Below are 20021 nucleotides of genomic sequence, written 5' to 3'. Positions count from 1 at the left end.
GTTGCTATGGGCAACTTTCCCTTTGCACAGGTTTTGATAAATCTCCCCCATGAACCCTGGACCTACTCTTGAAGCAGTATCTATTCTTGATATACGGTAAAACTTCTCCAAAACACCAACTCTTTGAGAAGAACTTTGAGAAGAACCCTACCATATCGAGACTTTGTTTGACCACCACCATGCATTATGCATAGTGGATACTTTCATTTCTAAGACCACTTTCTAATGAAATTTTGGGTGGTCTTCACAAGTCCATTTTAGAAGATGATGAAGCTTGGACAAGTTGAGGGAACAAGAGGAAGAAGATGATGACCATGTCAAAAAAGGTAGAGTGACCACCATAGAAACCACCAAGGCACCATTCAGAAGCCTGAAGACCCAAACAGAAAATGGGACTTTCTGGCACAACGTTGGTCATACGGGTGAAAGAAATGATGACGATGGCACTCCTTGGGTAGGGTATTCCATCCACACCGTTCAAGGAGGTGACATCACTTCCTTAAAGGGGTACTCCCTTGGAAAACATTTTTTTACATCAACTGGTGCCAGAAGGTTAAACAGATTTGTAAATTACTTCTATTAAAAAATCTTAATCCTTCCAGTACTTATCAGCTGCTGTATGCTCCACATGAAGTTCTTTTCTTTTTGAATTTCCTTTCTGTCTGGCCACAGTGCTCTCTGCTGACACCTCTGTCCATTTTAGGAACTGTCCAGAGCAGGAGAGGTTTGCTATGGGGATTTGCTCCTAAAATGGACAGAGGTGTCAGCAGAGAGCACTGTTGTCAGACAGAAAGGAAATTCAAACAGAAAAGAACTTCCTCTGGAACATAGAGCAGCTAATAAGTACTGGAAGGGTTTAGATTTTTAAATAGAAGTAATTTACAAATCTGTTAAACTTTCTGGCACCAGTTGATTTAGAACATTTTTTTTTTCCAGTGGAGTACCCCTTTAAAGATGACACGGCTTTGTTAATGTTCTATAGCCAAACATTGTTACTACCACCACCGAGGTGGAATGATTAAATCTCCGAAACCAACGTCCCGTCACCCCAGACATGGCACGTCTCTAAAAATAAACCAAAAACAGACTGTACAACCCAGAGGGCAAAAAGTAAATGGAAAAAAAAAATCTGCAGATACAGCGGAAGAGTAAAGTACAGATCAGAGAGTCCTATGAAAGGTCCGCGATGACAACGTACTGACTAAAATGTGAATGGAGAGTTGTGACTGCTCACTATTCATGTCAATGACTGCGAGTATACGGCGTATACACCGGCGGTCTCCAACCTGTGGATTTCCACTGGTGATGGAACTACAATTCACAGGCTGCCGGGACATGCTGGGTATTGTCATTCCACAAAGCCGCTTCATCCAGTCCATTATTATTTCACACAATACTACCGGTAACATTCCCAACAACCATTGTGCGACTTAACCCCTTCCATTGTTCCAGGTTGCTATTGATTGCAATAAAAACTTGTCCTAAAGCAATGGTCTCCAAACTGTGGGCCTCCAGCTGTTGCAAAACGACAACTTCCAGCATGGCCAGACAGCCAGCGGCTGTCCGGCCATGCTGGAAGTTGTCGTTTTGCAACAGCTGGAGGTCGACAGTTTGGAGACCACTGTCTTAAAGGCATTTTCCATATTAGAATTTAGGTGGGACTTTTAAGAAGCCTTATCCCTCCCACCACCCAAGTCACACTTGCTACGGTCCAGGAGTCATTTGATGGGACCCTCACATTTCGGAGTAGATCTTTGATGTGAATCCATTAGTGACCACCACTAAACAGCTCCTCATATCTCAGCGTCCGGGACCTTCATGAACATGACCTAGAGAAGTGTTCTCCAATCTTTGTTGCAAAGCTACAACTTCCATTATGGAACGATGGCATAATGGGAGTTGTAGATTTGCAACAGCTGGAGAGCCACCGGTTGGGGGAACAATGACCTAGGAAAGGAGGCTTATAAAGGGTTAACAGCAGCTGCCCCTGAATTGAGGGTGCCTATCGTTCAGGTCACTGATCCGGCGGATGTGAACTTTAGCGGAGAACCCCCGTTATGTTCCCATCCTCATGAACTGGGCAGGAGACACTGGATACAGTATGGGGTATGTTCGGAATACCAATGACACGCTGAGAGGGATACAGAGACAGGACTCTGATGGAGTTTGTTTGTCACCTTGGACATTACAGGCAATATATATATATATATATATATATATATATATATATATATATATATATATATATATTACACAAACATAGAATGCAACATAATAACCTAAACACATGGATACAAAACTTCCAATTCCAAATTATTTCCCATAGATGTAACCGTAACAATGCACCAGCAATTGCAGGAAGCCCATGTGTGCACCTGCACAGATCCCATAGCCATTCCCACAGACTAGGTGCATACGAACACCTCTGAGCCCTGGCATCACAGCCAACCCATAGTACCAACCTTGAGCCCAGGCTGGGCACAGCACCCCCAGCATTGCCATCCATATCCAAATCTGCAGGTATTCTCCAGACATTCCTGCTGTTTATAATCCCAGGATCCCAGGTAAGGTTAATAAATTATAGGGGGTCTTGCACTTTGAGGGGATGCCAGCTACTCCCTCAAATTCCAAGCTGTTTCCAGAGACAGGTGATGCTGGGAATTGCTGCACATTGGGTCCTGTAGGATTTGTGGGTACAATCTGATCCCCAGATCAGTGAAGTTTGATGCACAGAGTCCTCTTGTCAGCCCTATAGCCTCCCCCTCTTCAGGAGAAAGTTTATGTGCCCAGCTCCCCAGGATGGGCAGTGCATTGGGGGGGGGGGGGGTAAAGTTTGTCCTATTGATTCTGGCAGCTTGTGAGCAGTGCCTCCTGTAAGGCTCTCTCTGCTTCTTCTCCACTTTCTTGTTCCTTGGCTGCTCTCAGCTTGCCTGCTGCTCCATGGATGGTGAGCAAGGGAATGCTGCTGCTGCTGAAGCCCAAAGACCTAGCATAAGGAGGAGGGAGACAAGGATGACATAGGAGGAGGGCTGTGCAGTGTACAATAGCGACGACTGCCACCTGGTGGCCGCTTTGTGGTAATGCAGCATTCATTTGATTCACATTGAAATGTTGACATTTTCTAAGGCAGAAGAAGCAGCTGAGGCATATACACAACATATGAGGGATTACTAGATCTGGATTTACCATAAAACAAAGCAACAGTTTGGAAAGGGCAGGAGATCTGGGGAGGGCTCTCTCACCAAAAAGAGGATATGCAAATAAAATGTTGTCTTCCATATGACAGTGAATGCCTATAGCAGTGTTTTTCAACCAGGGTGCCTCCAGCTGTTGCAAAACTACAACTCCCAGCATGCCCAGACAGCCGAAGGCTGTCCGGGCATGCTGGGAGTTGTAGTTTTGCAACAGCTGGAGGCACCCTGGTTGGGAAACCCTGTCCTATAGGAACCAAAGTCCAGGTTTTCCTTGTTTCAATGCATATGCAAAAATAAAAAAGAAAGTGTAATCTGATTGACTGCTATGGGCAAATGCCCAAACTCTGGACTATAGGAGAAAAACTATAATGTAACTGATGTAGCAATACAGGCATGCTGGGAGTTGAAATTTTGCAACAGCTGGAGGCACCCTGGTTGGGAAACCCTGTCCTATAGGAACCAAAGTCCAGATTTTCCTTGTTTCAGTGAATATGAGGAAAAAAAAATGTATATAATGTAACTGATATAGCAATCCAGGCATGCTGGGAGTTGTAGTTTTGCAACAGCTGGAGGCACCCTGGTTGGGAAACCCTGGCCTATAGGAACCAAAGTCCAGGTTTTCCTTGTTTCAGTGCATATGCGAAAATAAAAAAGAAAGTGAAACCTGACTGACTGCTATGGGCAAATGCCCAAACTCTGGACTATAAGAGAAAAACTATAATGTAATTGATGTAGCAAAGCTAAGTTTGTCATGTGACTCTTTGAAGTTCATAGTTTGATCTTCGGGTTAAAGAATTGTTCTTGCTTGAAGAGGTTGTAGGAACAGCGCAATTCTTCCCCATAAGCTGATATTGCAGTTATTCCTCATTAAAGAGTCACTATGTAAAATATTTTTCCCAGGGAGTCCCTCTACCTCAAGTATTGGCCATCATTGACCAATCGGTAGGAGGCCCAATCGTGATGACCCCTCCTGATTGCTGTAATAAATTAGCCTTATAGGGATAGCCCAGCATTACAGCATTGTCTTCGGTGTCGCCCAGGAATATAAATGATGGCAAGCAGCAGGAATGAGGAGAGGTAAGTATGTGAAGAGTTTGGTCTGGGTTTTGTGGTTGTATAGGAGGCTTGGGGGGTCTTTATTTGTTTTGGGGGTCTGTGTTTGCTCAGGAGGTCTGGTCTGAAGTCTGTATTCGTTTACGGTGTCTAGTCTTGCGGTCTGTAAGGGTATTTAAGGTGTTTGGTTGGGGGTCAGTGTTTGTTTAGGGGGCCTGATATAGGGTATGTATCAGTTCATGGGGTCTGCTCTGTGCTCTGTATTAGTTAAGGGTGTCTACTCTGTGGGACTGTATTAGTTAAGAAGTATTGTCTGAGGTCTGTGCTAGCTTAGAAAGTCTGGTCTGGAAACCAGTTCAATTTGGGCATCTGATCTGGGGTCTGCAATACTTTAGGGTGTCTGTTGTGGGGTCTTAGTTAAGGGTTACACTTGTGGTCTGTATTCGTTTATGAAGTCTGGTGACTGTAGGGTGATCTGGAGTCTGTATAAATTTAGGGTGTCTGGTCTGGAGTCAGTATTAGTTTAGGAGTCTAGTCTGAGGTCTGTATTAGTTTAGAAAATCTTGTCTGAGGACTGTATTAGTGAAGGGTGTCTGGTCTGGAGTCTGTATTAGTTTAGGGTGTCTGGTCGGGGTCAAGATTAGTTTAAGGTTTTAGTCTGAAGTCTGTATTAGTTTCGGGTTTTAGTCTGCAGTCTGTATTAGTTTCGGGTTTTAGTCTGCAGTCTGTCTTAGTTTCAGGTTTTAGTCTGCAGTCTGTATTAGTTTCGGGTTTTAGTCTGCAGTCTGTATTAGTCTCGGGTTTTAGTCTGCAGTCTGTATTAGTTTCAGGTTTTAGTCTGCAGTCTGTATCAGTTTCGGGTTTTAGTCTGCAGTCTGTATTAGTTTCGGGTTTTAGTCTGCAGTCTGTATTAGTTTCGGGTTTTAGTCTGCAGTCTGTATTAGTTTTGGGTTTTAGTCTGCAGTCTGTATTAGTTTCGGGTTTTAGTCTGCAGTCTGTATCAGTTTCGGGTTTTAGTCTGCAGTCTGTATTAGTTTCAGGTTTTAGTCTGCAGTCTGTATCAGTTTCAGGTTTTAGTCTGCAGTCTGTATTAGTTTCAGGTTTTAGTCTGTATTAGTTTCAGGTTTTAGTCTGCAGTCTGTATCAGTTTCGGGTTTTAGTCTGTATTAGTTTCAGGTTTTAGTCTGCAGTCTGTATTAGTTTCAGGTTTTAGTCTGCAGTCTGTATTAGTTTCGGGTTTTAGTCTGCAGTCTATTAGTTTCAGGTTTTCGTCTGCAGTCTGTATTAGTTTCAGGTTTTAGTCTGCAGTCTGTATCAGTTTCAGGTTTTAGTCTGCAGTCTGTATTAGTTTCGGGTTTTAGTCTGCAGTCCGTTTTAGTTTCAGAATTTTAGTCTGCAGTCTGTTTTAGTTTCGGGTGTTAGTCTGCAGTCTGTATTATTTTCGGGTTTTAGTCTGCAGTCTGTATTAGTCTTGTGTTTTAGTCTGCAGTCTGTATTAGTCTTGTGTTTTAGTCTGCAGTCTGTATTAGTTTCAGGTTTTAGTCTGCAGACTGTATTAGTTCCGGATTTTAGTCTGCAGTCTGTATTAGTTTCGGGTTTCAGTCTGCAGTCTGTATTAGTTCCGGATTTTAGTCTGCAGTCTGTATTAGTTTCGGGTTTTAGTCTGCAGTCTGTATTAGTTTCGGGTTTTAGTCTGCAGTCTGTATTAGTTTCGGGTTTTAGTCTGCAGTCTGTATTAGTTTCGGGTTTTAGTCTGCAGTCTGTATTAGTCTTGTGTTTTAGTCTGCAGTCTGTATTAGTTTTGGATTTTAGTCTGCAGTCTGTATTAGTTTCAGGTTTTAGTCTGCAGACTGTATTAGTTTCGGATTTTAGTCTGCAGTCTGTATTAGTTTCGGGTTTCAGTCTGCAGTCTGTATTAGTTTAGAGGTTTAATCTGGGGTCTGTAAGAATTGAGAAAGTCTGGACTGAGGTCTGTAATATTTCAGGGTCGATTCTGGAGTCTGTATTAGGTTACAGACTTTGACCTGGCGATTGTATTCTTTTAAAAATCTATACCAGGGCTGCCTTTTACCACGTGAATAGGAGGGGCTTGTGTTACAAAAGGGGTATACATGAATTCTCACTATCCCTGAAGTAATTTATCAAAAATAGTTAAGAATGTTCTACTCCTGTGCATCAAATCCTGCGCAGGATACTGTCCGTGTGAATACACCCTTAATCCGAGTATTGATATTGCAGAGCCCCTGATGGTTTATCAATTGACATATAGATCTACTGGCAGTAGCATGCAGATTTTCTGTCTATAATATCATTTTAAATGTTTCTGTGTAAGCTATTGACATGTACAACCTCTAGCAAATATGTATGGAATCCCTACACTTTATAGCAAAAAGTCACACATATAGAAGGAAATTATCTTACATATTGCAGATTTATTTTTTAAAGATCAAGTGAGGTAAAATCTTATGGAATCATGTAATGCTAAGAAAACAATTATGGAATCACCTTGTAATTTACATTCCTGCAACAAATCCCAGCACAAGTCTAAAATACCCATTAGTCTGAAGGTGAAATAGAAAAGGAAATGCGATTACAGACCTTACAGAGCAGGGGATGTTGAATAGGAAATATGGCCCCAACAATTATATCACTTACAAGGGTTATAAAACTACTTTAAGATGGAATTTTTATTTGACAAAAGATGATGGTTGTTCCGTCATCTGTTAGGAAAATTTGGTTCATATATAAACATAAAAGGGAATAGTATAGAAGTAAAACATACAGGTAGATCAAACGCTTAGAATGGAAAACTCAAAGCAATTTGCTTTAAAAAATGTCTGGAGGTAAAAGAGAAAGAGAAAAATGTTTCTGTGTAGGCTATTGACCAATACAATCTCTAGCAAAAAAGATATTAAATCCCTACATTTTATAGCACAATACACAAATCACAGATATGATGAAAAATGATTTTACATATTGCAGATGTTTTTTTAGATCAAGTAGACTAAAAACTTATTGAATCATGTAACGCTGAGGAAGCAATTATGGAATTATCTTGTAATTTACATTTCTAAAACAAATCCAATTTCTTCCAAAAAGGTATGGAATCCCTACATCGGGAAACTTGTATAAGTGTGGCAAAAAATTATAGTTTTTCTCAGTCAGCTGTATGTAAAATTCGGTGCAAGTATGATTAAAAAGTGATCAGGGAAAACACACAGGTAGATCAAGGAAGACGTCAAAGCACTAGGATAGAAAACTCAATGCAATATGCCTAATAGTGTTGGGCGTGAACATTCGCAATGCGAATATTTATCTAAATATTCACAATTACGAATAGTCGCATTTTTTTTCACAGTACACATCACAGTGATCATCCCTCCCTGCTTACAGCTTGTGGTGTAAAGAAGGCTCCAATGCTAGTTACTGTGTCAGACTGGCGGGCGCCCGAAATTTCGTATATGCGAATTTCCTCACATATTGATCCTTCCCTTCTTTTATCTCTTTTATCGCGCGATATGGCGCATGCTAATTTTATGGCGCATAGTAAAAAAAAAAAAAAAATGCCGTAAATATTGCGAATTTTGCGAATATATGACGAATATTCGTCCATATATTCGCTAAATATCGCAAATTCGAATATGGCCTATGATGCTCAACACTAATGCCTAATACAATGAAAATGTATTAGAAACAAATAAAAGGAAACACGAGTCAATGTTTGTTACAGAACTGAATTAAATGGTATTTACATATAGAAAATATGCAAAACAATTCTAGAGATAAGAATAATGGAAAGTGAAGGATTGGATGGAAGTGGTATCACTGATTAATCTAACGTGGCCTAGGACAGTTTTTTCCATGCCCAGTCCTCACGAACCCCCAACAGGTCATGTTTTCAAGATCTCCTTAGTCTTTCACGGGTGATATTATTATGGTCAGTGCATTAGGTATTATCACAAGTGTTCTCTGTATGGGATATCCTCAAATCATGACCTGTACTTGAGGACTACACTTAAACACTGGCCTAGGAGAGGATATTGGACCTCGTGCAGTTCTAATGACACATACAAAGATGGCGTCTAGAAAATAATCACATTTGCCCATCAGTTATGATATGGGGTTAAAGGGGTACTCCGGTGGAATACATTTTCATATTAACTGGCTCCAGAAAGTTAAAAAGATTTGTAAATTACTTGTACAAAAAAAATCTCAATCCTTCCAGTACTTATCAGCTGCTGTATACTACAGAGGAAGTTGTGTTGTTCAGCAGATTTGTAAATTACTTCTATTAAGGCAAAACTGTCAGCCTGTTCATCCACACTAAACCCAATACACTGGGTTATAGTGTAACAGGAGTTCAATGAGCGGTCTCTTACTTAAATACGTCCAGTAGGTTCTGGGATATGTCCTCCAGAAGATCCTCTGCTGAATTCAATGAATCGCACACAGGGGGCAGGGCATCACCGGCTCAATTAGCATATTAATTATCTATGACTCCACATCCTAGTGAAGTGAAGTCACAGACAATGGACATGTAAATTAGACAGGCGAAGCCCCGCCCCCTGTGCACGGTTCACTGAATTTAGCAGAGGATATTCTGGGGGACATATCTAAGGACCTACTGGACATATTTAAGTAAGTGACCACTCGTTGGACTCCTGTTCACCCACACTATAACCCAGTGTATTAGGTTTAGTGTGGGTGAACAGGCTGACAGTTTTCCTTTAATAATAAGTAATTTACAAATCTGTATAACTTTCTGGCACCAGTTGATTTGAAAAAAAAAAAAAATTCTCCACCGGAGTACCCCTTTAAGTGTCAGCAAAAAGTAAGAGGAGATGACAATCATTACCTCAGCAGTCGGCGCACAGTGGACATGGAAATTCTGGACACTTTTCTCAATCCATTTATAGAAAAGGTTTGGTGATGAAGTCATTTTTCAGGATGATAATACATCTTGCCACAGAGCACAGTTTGTTATAAAGCTTCTCTTCAGGGAAGGCATATTAACTTAATGACACGGTCAGCGTGTAGTTTAGATCTCAATACAATACAAAATTTATATTGGATACTTGGTCCATGACTTGGTCGGCTCCACTCTGCATAACGGATCTATCACAACTGTGCGAGAAAGTTGGAAGCAGCTTAGTGTAGAATATTTTGTATTAGTAGTGAAGTCTGGCCCTCAAAAGAATTAAGGTGTCATAAAAAAGATCTCTAACTTAGGGTGGGTTCACACCACGTTTTTCAAGTACGTTTCCCGTATACGTCTTCATTATTGAAAACGTATGAAACCGTATTGAAAACCGTATACATAGACAAATAATTGAAAACTGTATGCACCCGGATGCATCAGGTTGCGTACGGTTTGCTTGCAATATGTTTTTTTCCCATACTCCAAACCGTGGTTGACCATGGTTTTGTCTAGCAACCGCATACGTTTTTTTTTAACATGGACGTCAATGGGAAACGCACATGTATACGCTTCCATACGGGGAACTGTATATAGTTTTTACTTTGAACATGCGCATTTGCATCCTAAAGTCCCCACCCAACACCCAATGGACAAAATTTTCAAAAACGTATGTTTTTTTAAAATAAAAACTGACAGAACCGTATGCACTTTTAATAACAGTATACAGTTTAAAAACTGTTTACTTTTTCCCATACAGTTCCATACGTTTTTTTGCTATACGGTCTTCTTTAGAAAAAACTGATTGAAAACAGTATGGCAAAAACGTGATGGGAACCCAGCCTTAGGCTACATGTACACCACGTTTTCCCTACGTTTGGAACCGTATACGGCTGGGGAGAGGGGGCAGAGAGTCAGCGTTTGTAGGTCCGGTCTGGAAACCGTATACGGGACAAAACGGAGCTGACCGGAGGCAGCGTTTCACTCGGGTCGCTCATTGAAATACATTAGATAGGGGACCGCATATGGCAGCATGCGGTTGCCCCGCCCCCGACTCTCCGCCCCCTCTCCCCAGCCGTATACGATTCAAAACGTAGGGAAAACGTGGTGTGCATGTAGCCTTACGGAGTTGTCCCTTTTCTCTATGCAGCCTGCGTTTTCCCAGGAACTCCCACCTCCCTACTCCCCCCTTCATAGATTTGTCTTGCTTGTAATTTGATCCTTGAGTGAGCTGCAGGACAAAGAGGAGGAGAGAGAGAAACTAAGCTTTCTGACATGAGAAAGAAGCATTTATGTTTGATAAGATATATTACAAAGTTTCTGTCATGACCGAGGGGTGGACAGGGAGAGTGAGCCCTAAGCTGTCTCTAGAAACACTCTCCCTGCCTACTTGCCCATCCGCCTTAAATGGCGGATCGACAACTTGGAGCTGATCCCTTACTGCGCTAAAGTGCAATGGATGTAAAAGTACACAAATAATACAGGGACGGGTCAAAAACATAACGGGAAAACTAGATAAACAACTAGATAAAGCAGGCAGGATATAAATATACAAACAGGGCAGGATATAGCGTACTAACATACAATTCAGAAACCGGAATAAACATAAACGGCAGAAATGAATAAATGAACAAGACAAGATATGAATAAGTATACAGCAAAAACCAGGAGATGCAGGGGATGAACAGATGAACTGAATGTCAAACACAAAACAGGTCAGGAAACATGGAACACAGTTCACAATGGACACTGAACAAAGAAACAAACAAGATACCCCACTCCAAAAATGGAGGGACATCAATACCAAAGCCATACTCCACCATGTGATCAGTATACTGGCCTAGAAGGAAACAGAAATATAATACACAGAACACTGGACTGAGCAAACAGGAATATTACAAAATCAAACTCCGTAACATGGAGGAATACGGGTCAGGACTCTAAACAGGAATACTAAATACAGAGCACAGGTACAAGCACAAGACTCACAGTGTGAACACAGACTAAGATAACAAGGTTAAAGCAGAACAGACATACATAATCCTAAAAACTGACAGGTGTACTAAAAAACAAGCAGACAAATCTATATCAAACAGGAATAAAAACATAGATATTAACAGACAGACTAAAACAGTCATAGTCAGAGTAAGAACTAATCACCAGCCCAGAGTTCCAGCAGAGCTTGGGCTTACTTAGCCTTGCCCGAGCTCCCATTGGCTAATAGCATTAACTATTCCCTAGCCATGGAGAATAGCACATAAAACAGTACAGGCACAAACCTATTATCCAAATAGACACAAAAACAGATAAATACAAAAACACAAAAACAGACATAACAGTTTTTTTTTATCTCTTCATGCACTATCAATCTATGTAAAGTTTGTAGAGATGACAGTGCCTTTTTAACAGTCAGAATCATTGCATATTAACTAGATGCATTAATGCACCAAGAGCCATAACTATTTTATTTTTCTATCCAAATTTTTTGATGTTTTTGTGGGATAAATTATGTTTTTCAAAGGCACCATTTTGGGGTAAACATAACTTATTAAATAAAGGTATGGTCCAGCAATAAACTTCTTTTTTACATAAGAAAAAAGAACACACTCTTGCCCTCCTTGCTTCTGTGCCGCTGCTGGTACAACAGAGCTCTTTTGCGTCTCTGGTTCAGGAACATAAATGTTACACGCTTGCTTAGCCATCCAGCACCTGAGGCGGGACATTGCTGCAGCCGCTGATTGGATGAGCGGCCATGTGATGTCATAACACCAAACCCGGAGGCGCCGGGGAAATGTGAATGGTGCTTTCCAATACAGTAGAAAAGCAAAACAGAACCTGGCACTGGTCCAATTTACTAGAAGTCCCATGCAAGGGCAAGTGGGTTATTACACCAGACAGTCACTTATCAGCTCAGGTGGTGCTGCACGCAAAGCACAAAATCAAAGTTCATCAACAGTCTGAAGAGGAACAGTACGGAGCACTCACTGGGTTGAGGTATTGGGGAAAGGAGCTTTGTTATACTGGCATTGGCAAGGAAGCGAGAAAAGTAGTTTTTTGCCATTTGCCATTCACAGTGTGGTATAAATAACATGTTACTTTTATCCTTTTATCTTCATTCTTTGAGAATAAAAAATGTATATAGTTTTTTTTTTATAACTCAATGTTTATTGTGAACATCAAGAAGGAATGTACAAGTGTAAAGCAGTATAGATGAGAGCTATTAAAAGGTACATGTGAAAAGTACATTCAACAATATTGTCATCACCACAGTACAATTTTTATCAGAAAAACAAGTATAATGTGTGACTGCAAATGAATGAAGTAAGGAATGTTCTTCTCTCTCCAAAATATGGCTACATGGTCAGTAAAACAAAAGGGATTCTGTCAGCTCTATATCATGCTCAAGTGTCAAGGAGGCGGTGCTGAGCTGCGGCATGCATGAATTCATCCTCCCCCACCCATCCATGCTTTGATGTGCAGGGCTCCGTGCTGGAAGCAGAATCATGTATGTCATTTAGGCAAAGTAGAGTGGGGGAGAAAGGAAGCACGCTTGCTGCAGCTCAGCACAGCCTAATTAAAAATATAGATAGAGCAAAAAGCGCTCCATACAGCAAGATAATTGTTAGGATTTTGCGCTCTGGCCGCACACGCTGGCCGTGAGCGGATTTCTCCATCTCCTCCTGCTGCCGGCGGGGCTGGGATTTGCATCGTGGGAAGCGCCCACATGCGAAACCCAGCCCATCACTCACCTCCTGCCTCCTCCTCTGTCTCTCTTCACCGGCGTGCGTGTCCCCGTCCCCTAGGGCACTCGCATCCCAGAGCTCTGAGATTTAAAGGGATAGTGCAACCATGAATTAAGTAACACCTGTGGCTCAGTTATTAAATTCCTCCACCTCCCACACTTCCCTGCCGGATCTTTTTTGCTTTGTGCCTGAGAGTTAGTGTTCCTGAGAGTTGCCTTGCCATTTTTCTGACTCTTGTTCTGTGACCTGACCTTGCTCCTTTGCCGGCTGCCTACTGACTACATGCTATGTTCCTGACTATGCTACTGTGCTGCCTGCCCTGACCTTCTGCTATCCTGACCACGAGTTGCCGTATCCTACCTGTGCCTCGAATTTCCTCAGCTGCCTGTGTGGTCAAGCCGTGCCAGGGGTAGCGACCTGGGTGCCGTCTGCCGCAGCAAGTCTATCCCACTTTGCGGCGGGCTCTGGTGAAAACCAACGGCACCTTAGACTCCGCTCCCTGGTATGGTCCGTGTCATCTGCCACACAGGTACAGAGGATCCACTGCCACCAGAGTTCCAGTCTACTGAAACGTGAGTGTTACAATAATAGGAATCACACAGTATGGTTTGTGCTTACCACAACATGTTGTGCAGCCCATACACATCAATGGATAGAGTAGTGAAAACAATAGGATTCTTCTGCAGTCCTTCTGCCTGAATGAAATGGATAAGCGTTTGTGCTGCGAAACATGTTGCATGCTGGTCCATTAAATTTTTTCGTTGATGTTACGTACTCCTGTGTTGGTCTGTTCAGCACCTGGAAACCCTGCGTTCTTTTTCCTGAAGCTTGTGCATTATCCATTTATTCCTTAAAAATATGTCCAGAGAGAGGGGGATCAAAGCTGAACATTTAGCTGCTCCCCTGGCTGACAGTATTATGGGACTCTGGAACTGTCCCGGGGGCAGAAGTGCTTTTCTGTTTTTGTCCAGAGAAGGACAGTTTTGCTATGGGGATTTGCTCCTGCTCTGGACAGTTCCTGACATAGACAGAGGTGTTAGCAGAGAGAATTGTGGTCAGACAGAAAAGAAAGTCAAAAAGAAAAGAACTTCCTCTGTAGTATACAGCAGCTGATAAGTACTAGAAGGATTAAGATTTTTAAATAGAAGTATCTGTTTAACTTCCTGGCACCAATTGATTTAAAAAAAAAAATGTTTTCCACCAGAGTACCCCTTTAAAGGGCTCTAATTTGTTGTCTTAGTTTAACCCCTTAAGGACGCAGGATGTAAATGTACGTCCTGGTGTGGTGGTACTTAACGCACCAGGACGTACATTTACGTCCTGTGCATAACCGCGGGCATCGAAGCGATGCCCGTGTCATGCACGGCTGATCCCGGCTGCTAATCGCAGCCAGGGACCCGCCGGCAATGGCCGACGCCCGCGATCTTGCGGGCGTCCGCCATTAACCCCTCAGGTGCCAGGATCAATACAGATCCCGGCATCTGCGGCAGTGCGCGATTTCAATGAACGATCTCCCGCAGCGCTGCTGCGGGGATCCGATCATTCAGAACGCCGCACGGAGGTCCCCTCACCTTCCTCCTTCCGGCTCCCGGCGTCTCCTGCTCCGGTCTGAGATCGAGCAGACCAGAGCAGAAGATGACCGATAACACTGATCTGTTCTATGTCCTATGCATAGAACAGATCAGTATTAGCAATCATGGTATTGCTATGAATAGTCCCCTATGGGGACTATTCAAGTGTAAAAAAAAATGTAAAAAAATTTAAAAGTTACAAAAAAGTGAAAAATCCCCTCCCCAATAAAAAAGTAAAACGTCCGTTTTTTCCTATTTTACCCCCAAAAAGCGTAAAAAATTTATTTAATAGACATATTTGGTATCGACACGTGCGTAAATGTCCGAACTATTAAAATAAAATGTTAATGATCCCGTACGGTGAACGGCGTGAACGTAAAAAAAAAAAAAAAGTCCAAAATTGCTACTTTTTAATACATTTTATTTAAAAAAAATTATAAAAAAAATTTATTAAAAGTTTTTTATATGCAAATGTGCCGCTTATACGGAAAAATAAAAAAGTTAGAGGTCATCAAAATAAAGGAATTATAAACGTACTAATTTGGTTAAAAAGTTTGTGATTTTTTTTAAGCGCAACAATAATATAAAAGTATGTAATAATGGGTATCATTTTAATCGTATTGACCCTCAGAATAAAGAACACACGTTATTTTTACCGTAAATTGTACGGCGTGAAAACGAAACCTTCCAAAATTAGCAAAATTGCGTTTTTCTTTTTAATTTCCCTAAAAAAATAGTGTTTTTTGGTTGCGCCATACATTTTATGATATAATGAGTTATGTCATTACAAAGGACAACTGGTAGCGCAAAAAACAAGCCCTCATACTAGTCTGTGGATGAAAATATAAAAGAGTTATGATTTTTAGAAGGCGAGGAGGAAAAAATGAAAACGTAAAAATTAAATTGTCTGAGTCCTTAAGGTCAAAATGGGCTGAGTCCTTAAGGGGTTAAAGGGTAGCTCCCACCATCCTTTTTTCTTCTGTCCCTGCCTATTTCCCATATATATCCCTAACCCCCTCCCTGCCTTAAATTTTTTAAAACTTTATTAAAAATGCCTTTTTGTCTGCCTGGTAGTGTGCTCACTACCAGGCAGACTTCCCCAGCAGGCGCGACGTCACTGATGCCTGCTGGGGCCAACACTTCTGCCCTTAGTTCATCTATACAGGGTGCCTCCACCTGTTTCACCACTACAACTCCCAGGGCATACTGGGAGTTGTAGTGGGGGAAAAACTGGAGGCACCCTGTGTTAAAAACAATATTTTTCATGGCCGCGGCGCAACCTGAACCTCATCACAGCGGCGCAAAGTGAAACCCGCCCGGCCCCCCCCTGAACCCGGCTACCAAAACCCCGTCGCGCAGCCCGCTCCCCCCCCCCCAAAGAAGACATACCAGGACAGTGCAGCGACAGTGCAAAAAAAAAAAGTGCAGGATAGCAGCGATGGGAGGCGGGGCCGGCGTGTGAGGCCAGGGAGCAGGGGAGCCAATCCGTGCTTCTTCTGTTCTCAGCGCTCGCTCCTGCCTGTCTGACAGGCAGGGAGCGAGCGCAGCCTAAATGAATTCGGACCGATTGCCCGGCCGGCATTGGTCCGAATTCAGGCGTGACCTCACGCCAGGCTGCAGCCGGCCACTAGGAGGGGGACCCCTAAGTGGCCGGTTTTCAAACGTAAAATTTCACCTATATAATAAAAAAAAATATAATGAAAATATATTAGAGATATGTTGTAGTACATAAGTACTACAACATTTCAAAAATAAAAGTTGGTGACAGTGCCCATTTAAGGGACTAATTCAGGGTCTGTATCAATTTAAACAGTCACTAGTGAATAGTAAAAATGAATATGATAAACTTTGTAATATATCTTATGAGTCATATGACACAACCATCTGTATCTTACACCCTGCCATAGGGAACTGTAATACCAGCAACTGTGAATCTTGATCAGTATATCTATGCCCCCTTTTCAGATTTTCTCCAATTCTGGTGCAATTTCTGGCGCAATTTGCCAAAATCTGGACAAAAAATGTCGGGTTTACAATAGTAAATCAGGGCCTTTGTCTTGTTGAGCACAGAAGGTAGCAGTCTTATTTGTTTCTGTGGTTGGTAATGTTAGGAAGACAATTGAGGCTGTCACAGTATTATGGGGGCATCTGAGGCTGGCACACTGTAATAAAAACATTTGGTTTTGCAAGAATTGTGTAAACATCTGGGCCTGTACTGAACAGCAGTGGGTGGGGGGACTGCGGGGAACAGCTAAGGAAACATTCTGGGATTTGTAGAACTGAGCAACTGCTCAACCTGGATATACACAAGTAAGACCCTCAAAACAAATGGATTTTTGTTGGTTTTAGAACTGGGGCAGACAGGTAAGAAGCTCTATATGCTTCCGCAGCATTTTTTTTTTCACCTGATGTCAGAGTACCACTTTGATCTCGGAATCCTGGCTCAGCAATTCCCCCTTCTAACTAGATGATTCTGCATCTTGGAGCAGAAAACAGGATACTTGAAGATAATATGCCCTCTCACCGTGGACTGGAGACAGTCTTGGCTGAAAAGCCTTTTGAATGCTGCACAATGCTTTGATCACCGTGATCTGACCTAGATCTGCCTCAGGATGAATTTCTCTTCTTTTTCGTAAAGGGCCTAGCAGGATAAACACTGCCTAGATGTGCACACTTCTCAGGCCTGGGTCAGACAAACTGGTTCCTAACCTCCGGGGTGAGAGTGTTGTACTCTTTCTTCAGCTCTCTAATAGTTTCTACATATAATCTAACTGAAGTGATTCATGTGACCAAGGTTCTATACATTCTTATAGGTGGCAGCAAAGAATAAACTGTTGACCATTATACAGCCGTAATACTTCAGTGTACGCAATGACAGGAATGCAATACAAAAAATGAGAAGTTACGCATAGTTAACTCCAATACTGAGACCTAGAGAGATTAAAGGGGTACTCCGCCCATAGACATCTTATCCCCTATCCAAAGGATAGGGGATAAGATGTGTGATCGCAGTTGTCCTGCTGCTGGGGAACCCCGCGATTTCAGCTGTGGCACCCTAGACATCCGGTGCACGGAGTGAATGTCACTCCATGCTGGATGACTGGTGATGCGCGGCGGAGGCTCGTCACTGTCACGCCCCACTCGTGATGTCACAGCCGTGATCTCACAAGTGAGGCGTGATGTCACGAGCATCCGGCGCTGCACCCAACACTCTGAATGAACGCCGGGTGCAGCAGGTAGATAGGAGATAAGGTCTAGGGGCGAATTACCCCTTTAACTCCTTTTTAACAGCTGGGAAATGGTACCTGGATACTGCACACTTATGGGGAAATATGTAGCAAATGTGGCAGGCAAATTGTCACAAGGTCAAATGTTGCCTCAATTTATAGGATCAACTGTCACTGCACTGGAGGGGGGCATCTTTGGCTGGCATCGTTAGGAGGACATGCGTGGTCGATGCTTATGGAAGTATCTGTGATGGAAGAAGTGTGCGCTGGTGTTATGGGGGCATCTATGGCAGGCAATGTTATAGGATATTTGTGGCTAGCCCAATGTTATGGGAGGAAAGGTTGTGCCTATGTTTGGTTATCATTTACAATTGATCACTAGAAGTGATCACTGAAACCCTAAATTTACCACCCACTAAATTAATTATACACCTCAAAAATAACTTTTATTTTGCCAACATTTAAAATTTCCAGTGTCCTGTCTCCAGTATTTATAAATACTGGAGACAGGACACTGGAAATTTTAAATGTTGGCAAAATAAAAGTTATTTTTTAGGTGTATAATTAATTAAGTGGGTGGTAAATTTAGGGTTTCAGTGATCACTTCTAGTGATCAATTGTAAATAGTAATTCTAAATTCAACCCTCCACCCATTGGTCCAAATTGTTAGTGTTATGTTTGGTTATCATCACATCTTACCGTGTAATCCAAAAGTAGAACAGAAGGATAGAGGTCTGATTTAGCTGAGGCCATGTTGGACCTTGCCTTTGGCTGTGTGATGGGAAATGATTGCTTTGGTATAAGCTGTATAGTCCAGTCAATTAAGTCCTCATGCTCCAGTCTTTGCACATACCCACCTCATTCCCTGCTTGGCACATTATCTTCATTGAAGTCTACAATGCAATGCAAAGCATGATGGGAATCTTACTCCAATGATGACAGGTTGCCTTCTTTTGAGAGATATAAAGCCAAACTCTGTCTCTATTGAATACTTTTCTCATGCTTCTTCTTTCTCCTATTCTCTGGTACAGTTAAAAGCTTCTCCAGACACGCTCTCTTTCCATACACCGCTGTCGCTGTAACAACAAGCGCGCATCCCTGCTGTGAATAAGAATGGGTCCCTAGCGTCTTTAATTGGTTATGTCTCCGCGCTGTCATGTTCTCCTCTCGCAGAGATTGCCTGACCCTCCCTTCATCCAAAAAACAGGATGATTACCAACCAGAACATCGACGAGTGTTTATAACCCTCTCGTCTCTGCAGAACATCTCCCCATCCTGTGATTGGGATCTTTGGATTACAGAAGTAGCAGAGCTGAATTTGTCACTCAACCGGTTATTTTTGCACAGTCACTTGTTTGTGAGTCCTATTCAAATCTATAGATGACACATCAAGATGAATAGTCCCTTACATTTGTTATTTTAGTGTTCTGCTGTGCAAAGAGATGCCTAATTTGTGTCCTATGATGTGTGTGGTAGCGGGGTGTGATGAGGGTAGATATTGTTATCCTAGGGGCAGATAGCATTAACCCCTTGTATTCATGACGTCAGGGCATGGTTTAGCCTGATACCCGAAGGTATACAGCTGGATCCTGGGCTAGGCACGGGGGCAATGAAGACTCCGACGCCAAGTTACGGACAACGGTAGCTTTACTGAGGGTAGACAAATGGTAAAGTCTATACAGTTCAGCCAGGGCCCAAGGAGGTGACCAGTGACCCAGAGACCTTAAGGGCTTGCTGGGACTTGTAGTAAGACTGGACAATTGAATGCAGACCACGCTGACTTGACAGATGACAGGGACTGACTTGACTTATAAAGCTGTGACTTTATCCTACTTGAATTGATGGTGGCTTCACCCAGGGCTTATAAGGGGGAGACTAGCAGGGAGCCCATAGGTCAGGCTGAGTTCACATCACCTTTTTTCCATACTGTTTTCAATCCGTTTTTCGAAAGAAAACCGTATGGCAAAAAAACGGATGGAACAGTAAGGGAAAAAGTAAACCATATGCTTTTTTAAACTGTATACTGTTTTTAATAGTGCATACAGTTCCGTCCGTTTTTATTAAAAAAAAAAAAAAACATACGCTTTTGATAATTTTGTCCATTTTTAATGGGAGAGGTGTTGGGTGTGGACTTAAGGATGCAAATGCGCATGTGCAAAGTAAAAACCGTATACGGTTTCCCCTATGGAACCGTATACATGTGCTTTTCCCATTGACATCCATGTTTAAAAAAACGTATGCGGTTGCAGTACAGTTTTTAAACCAGAGATAAAACCGTGCATTTTTTGTCTCCGGTTTAAAAATCGTACCACAACCGC

At 42.2% G+C, this 20021-nt stretch overlaps 1 protein-coding gene across 8 annotated transcripts in view; it reads right to left on the bottom strand.

The window, feature by feature from the left end:
• Positions 1 to 20021, bottom strand: part of SDK2 (sidekick cell adhesion molecule 2) — a 727771-nt gene that overhangs the window by 561180 nt on the left and 146570 nt on the right. For 7 of the 8 annotated variants that reach the window (XM_056550647.1, XM_056550649.1, XM_056550648.1 and 4 more), the window contains one exon: positions 2463 to 2986. The exons of the other annotated variant lie outside the window; for it this stretch is intronic. In XM_056550647.1, coding sequence (XP_056406622.1) covers positions 2463 to 2535 — 73 coding nt within the window. In that variant the 5' untranslated portion in view covers positions 2536 to 2986. The remainder of the gene's footprint in view (positions 1 to 2462; positions 2987 to 20021) is intronic. 8 annotated transcript variants of the gene reach the window in all.

Source organism: Hyla sarda, chromosome 13, assembly GCF_029499605.1.
Source record: "Hyla sarda isolate aHylSar1 chromosome 13, aHylSar1.hap1, whole genome shotgun sequence".
Taxonomy (NCBI): domain Eukaryota; kingdom Metazoa; phylum Chordata; class Amphibia; order Anura; family Hylidae; genus Hyla; species Hyla sarda.
This window is presented reverse-complemented; position numbering and strand designations above follow the sequence as displayed.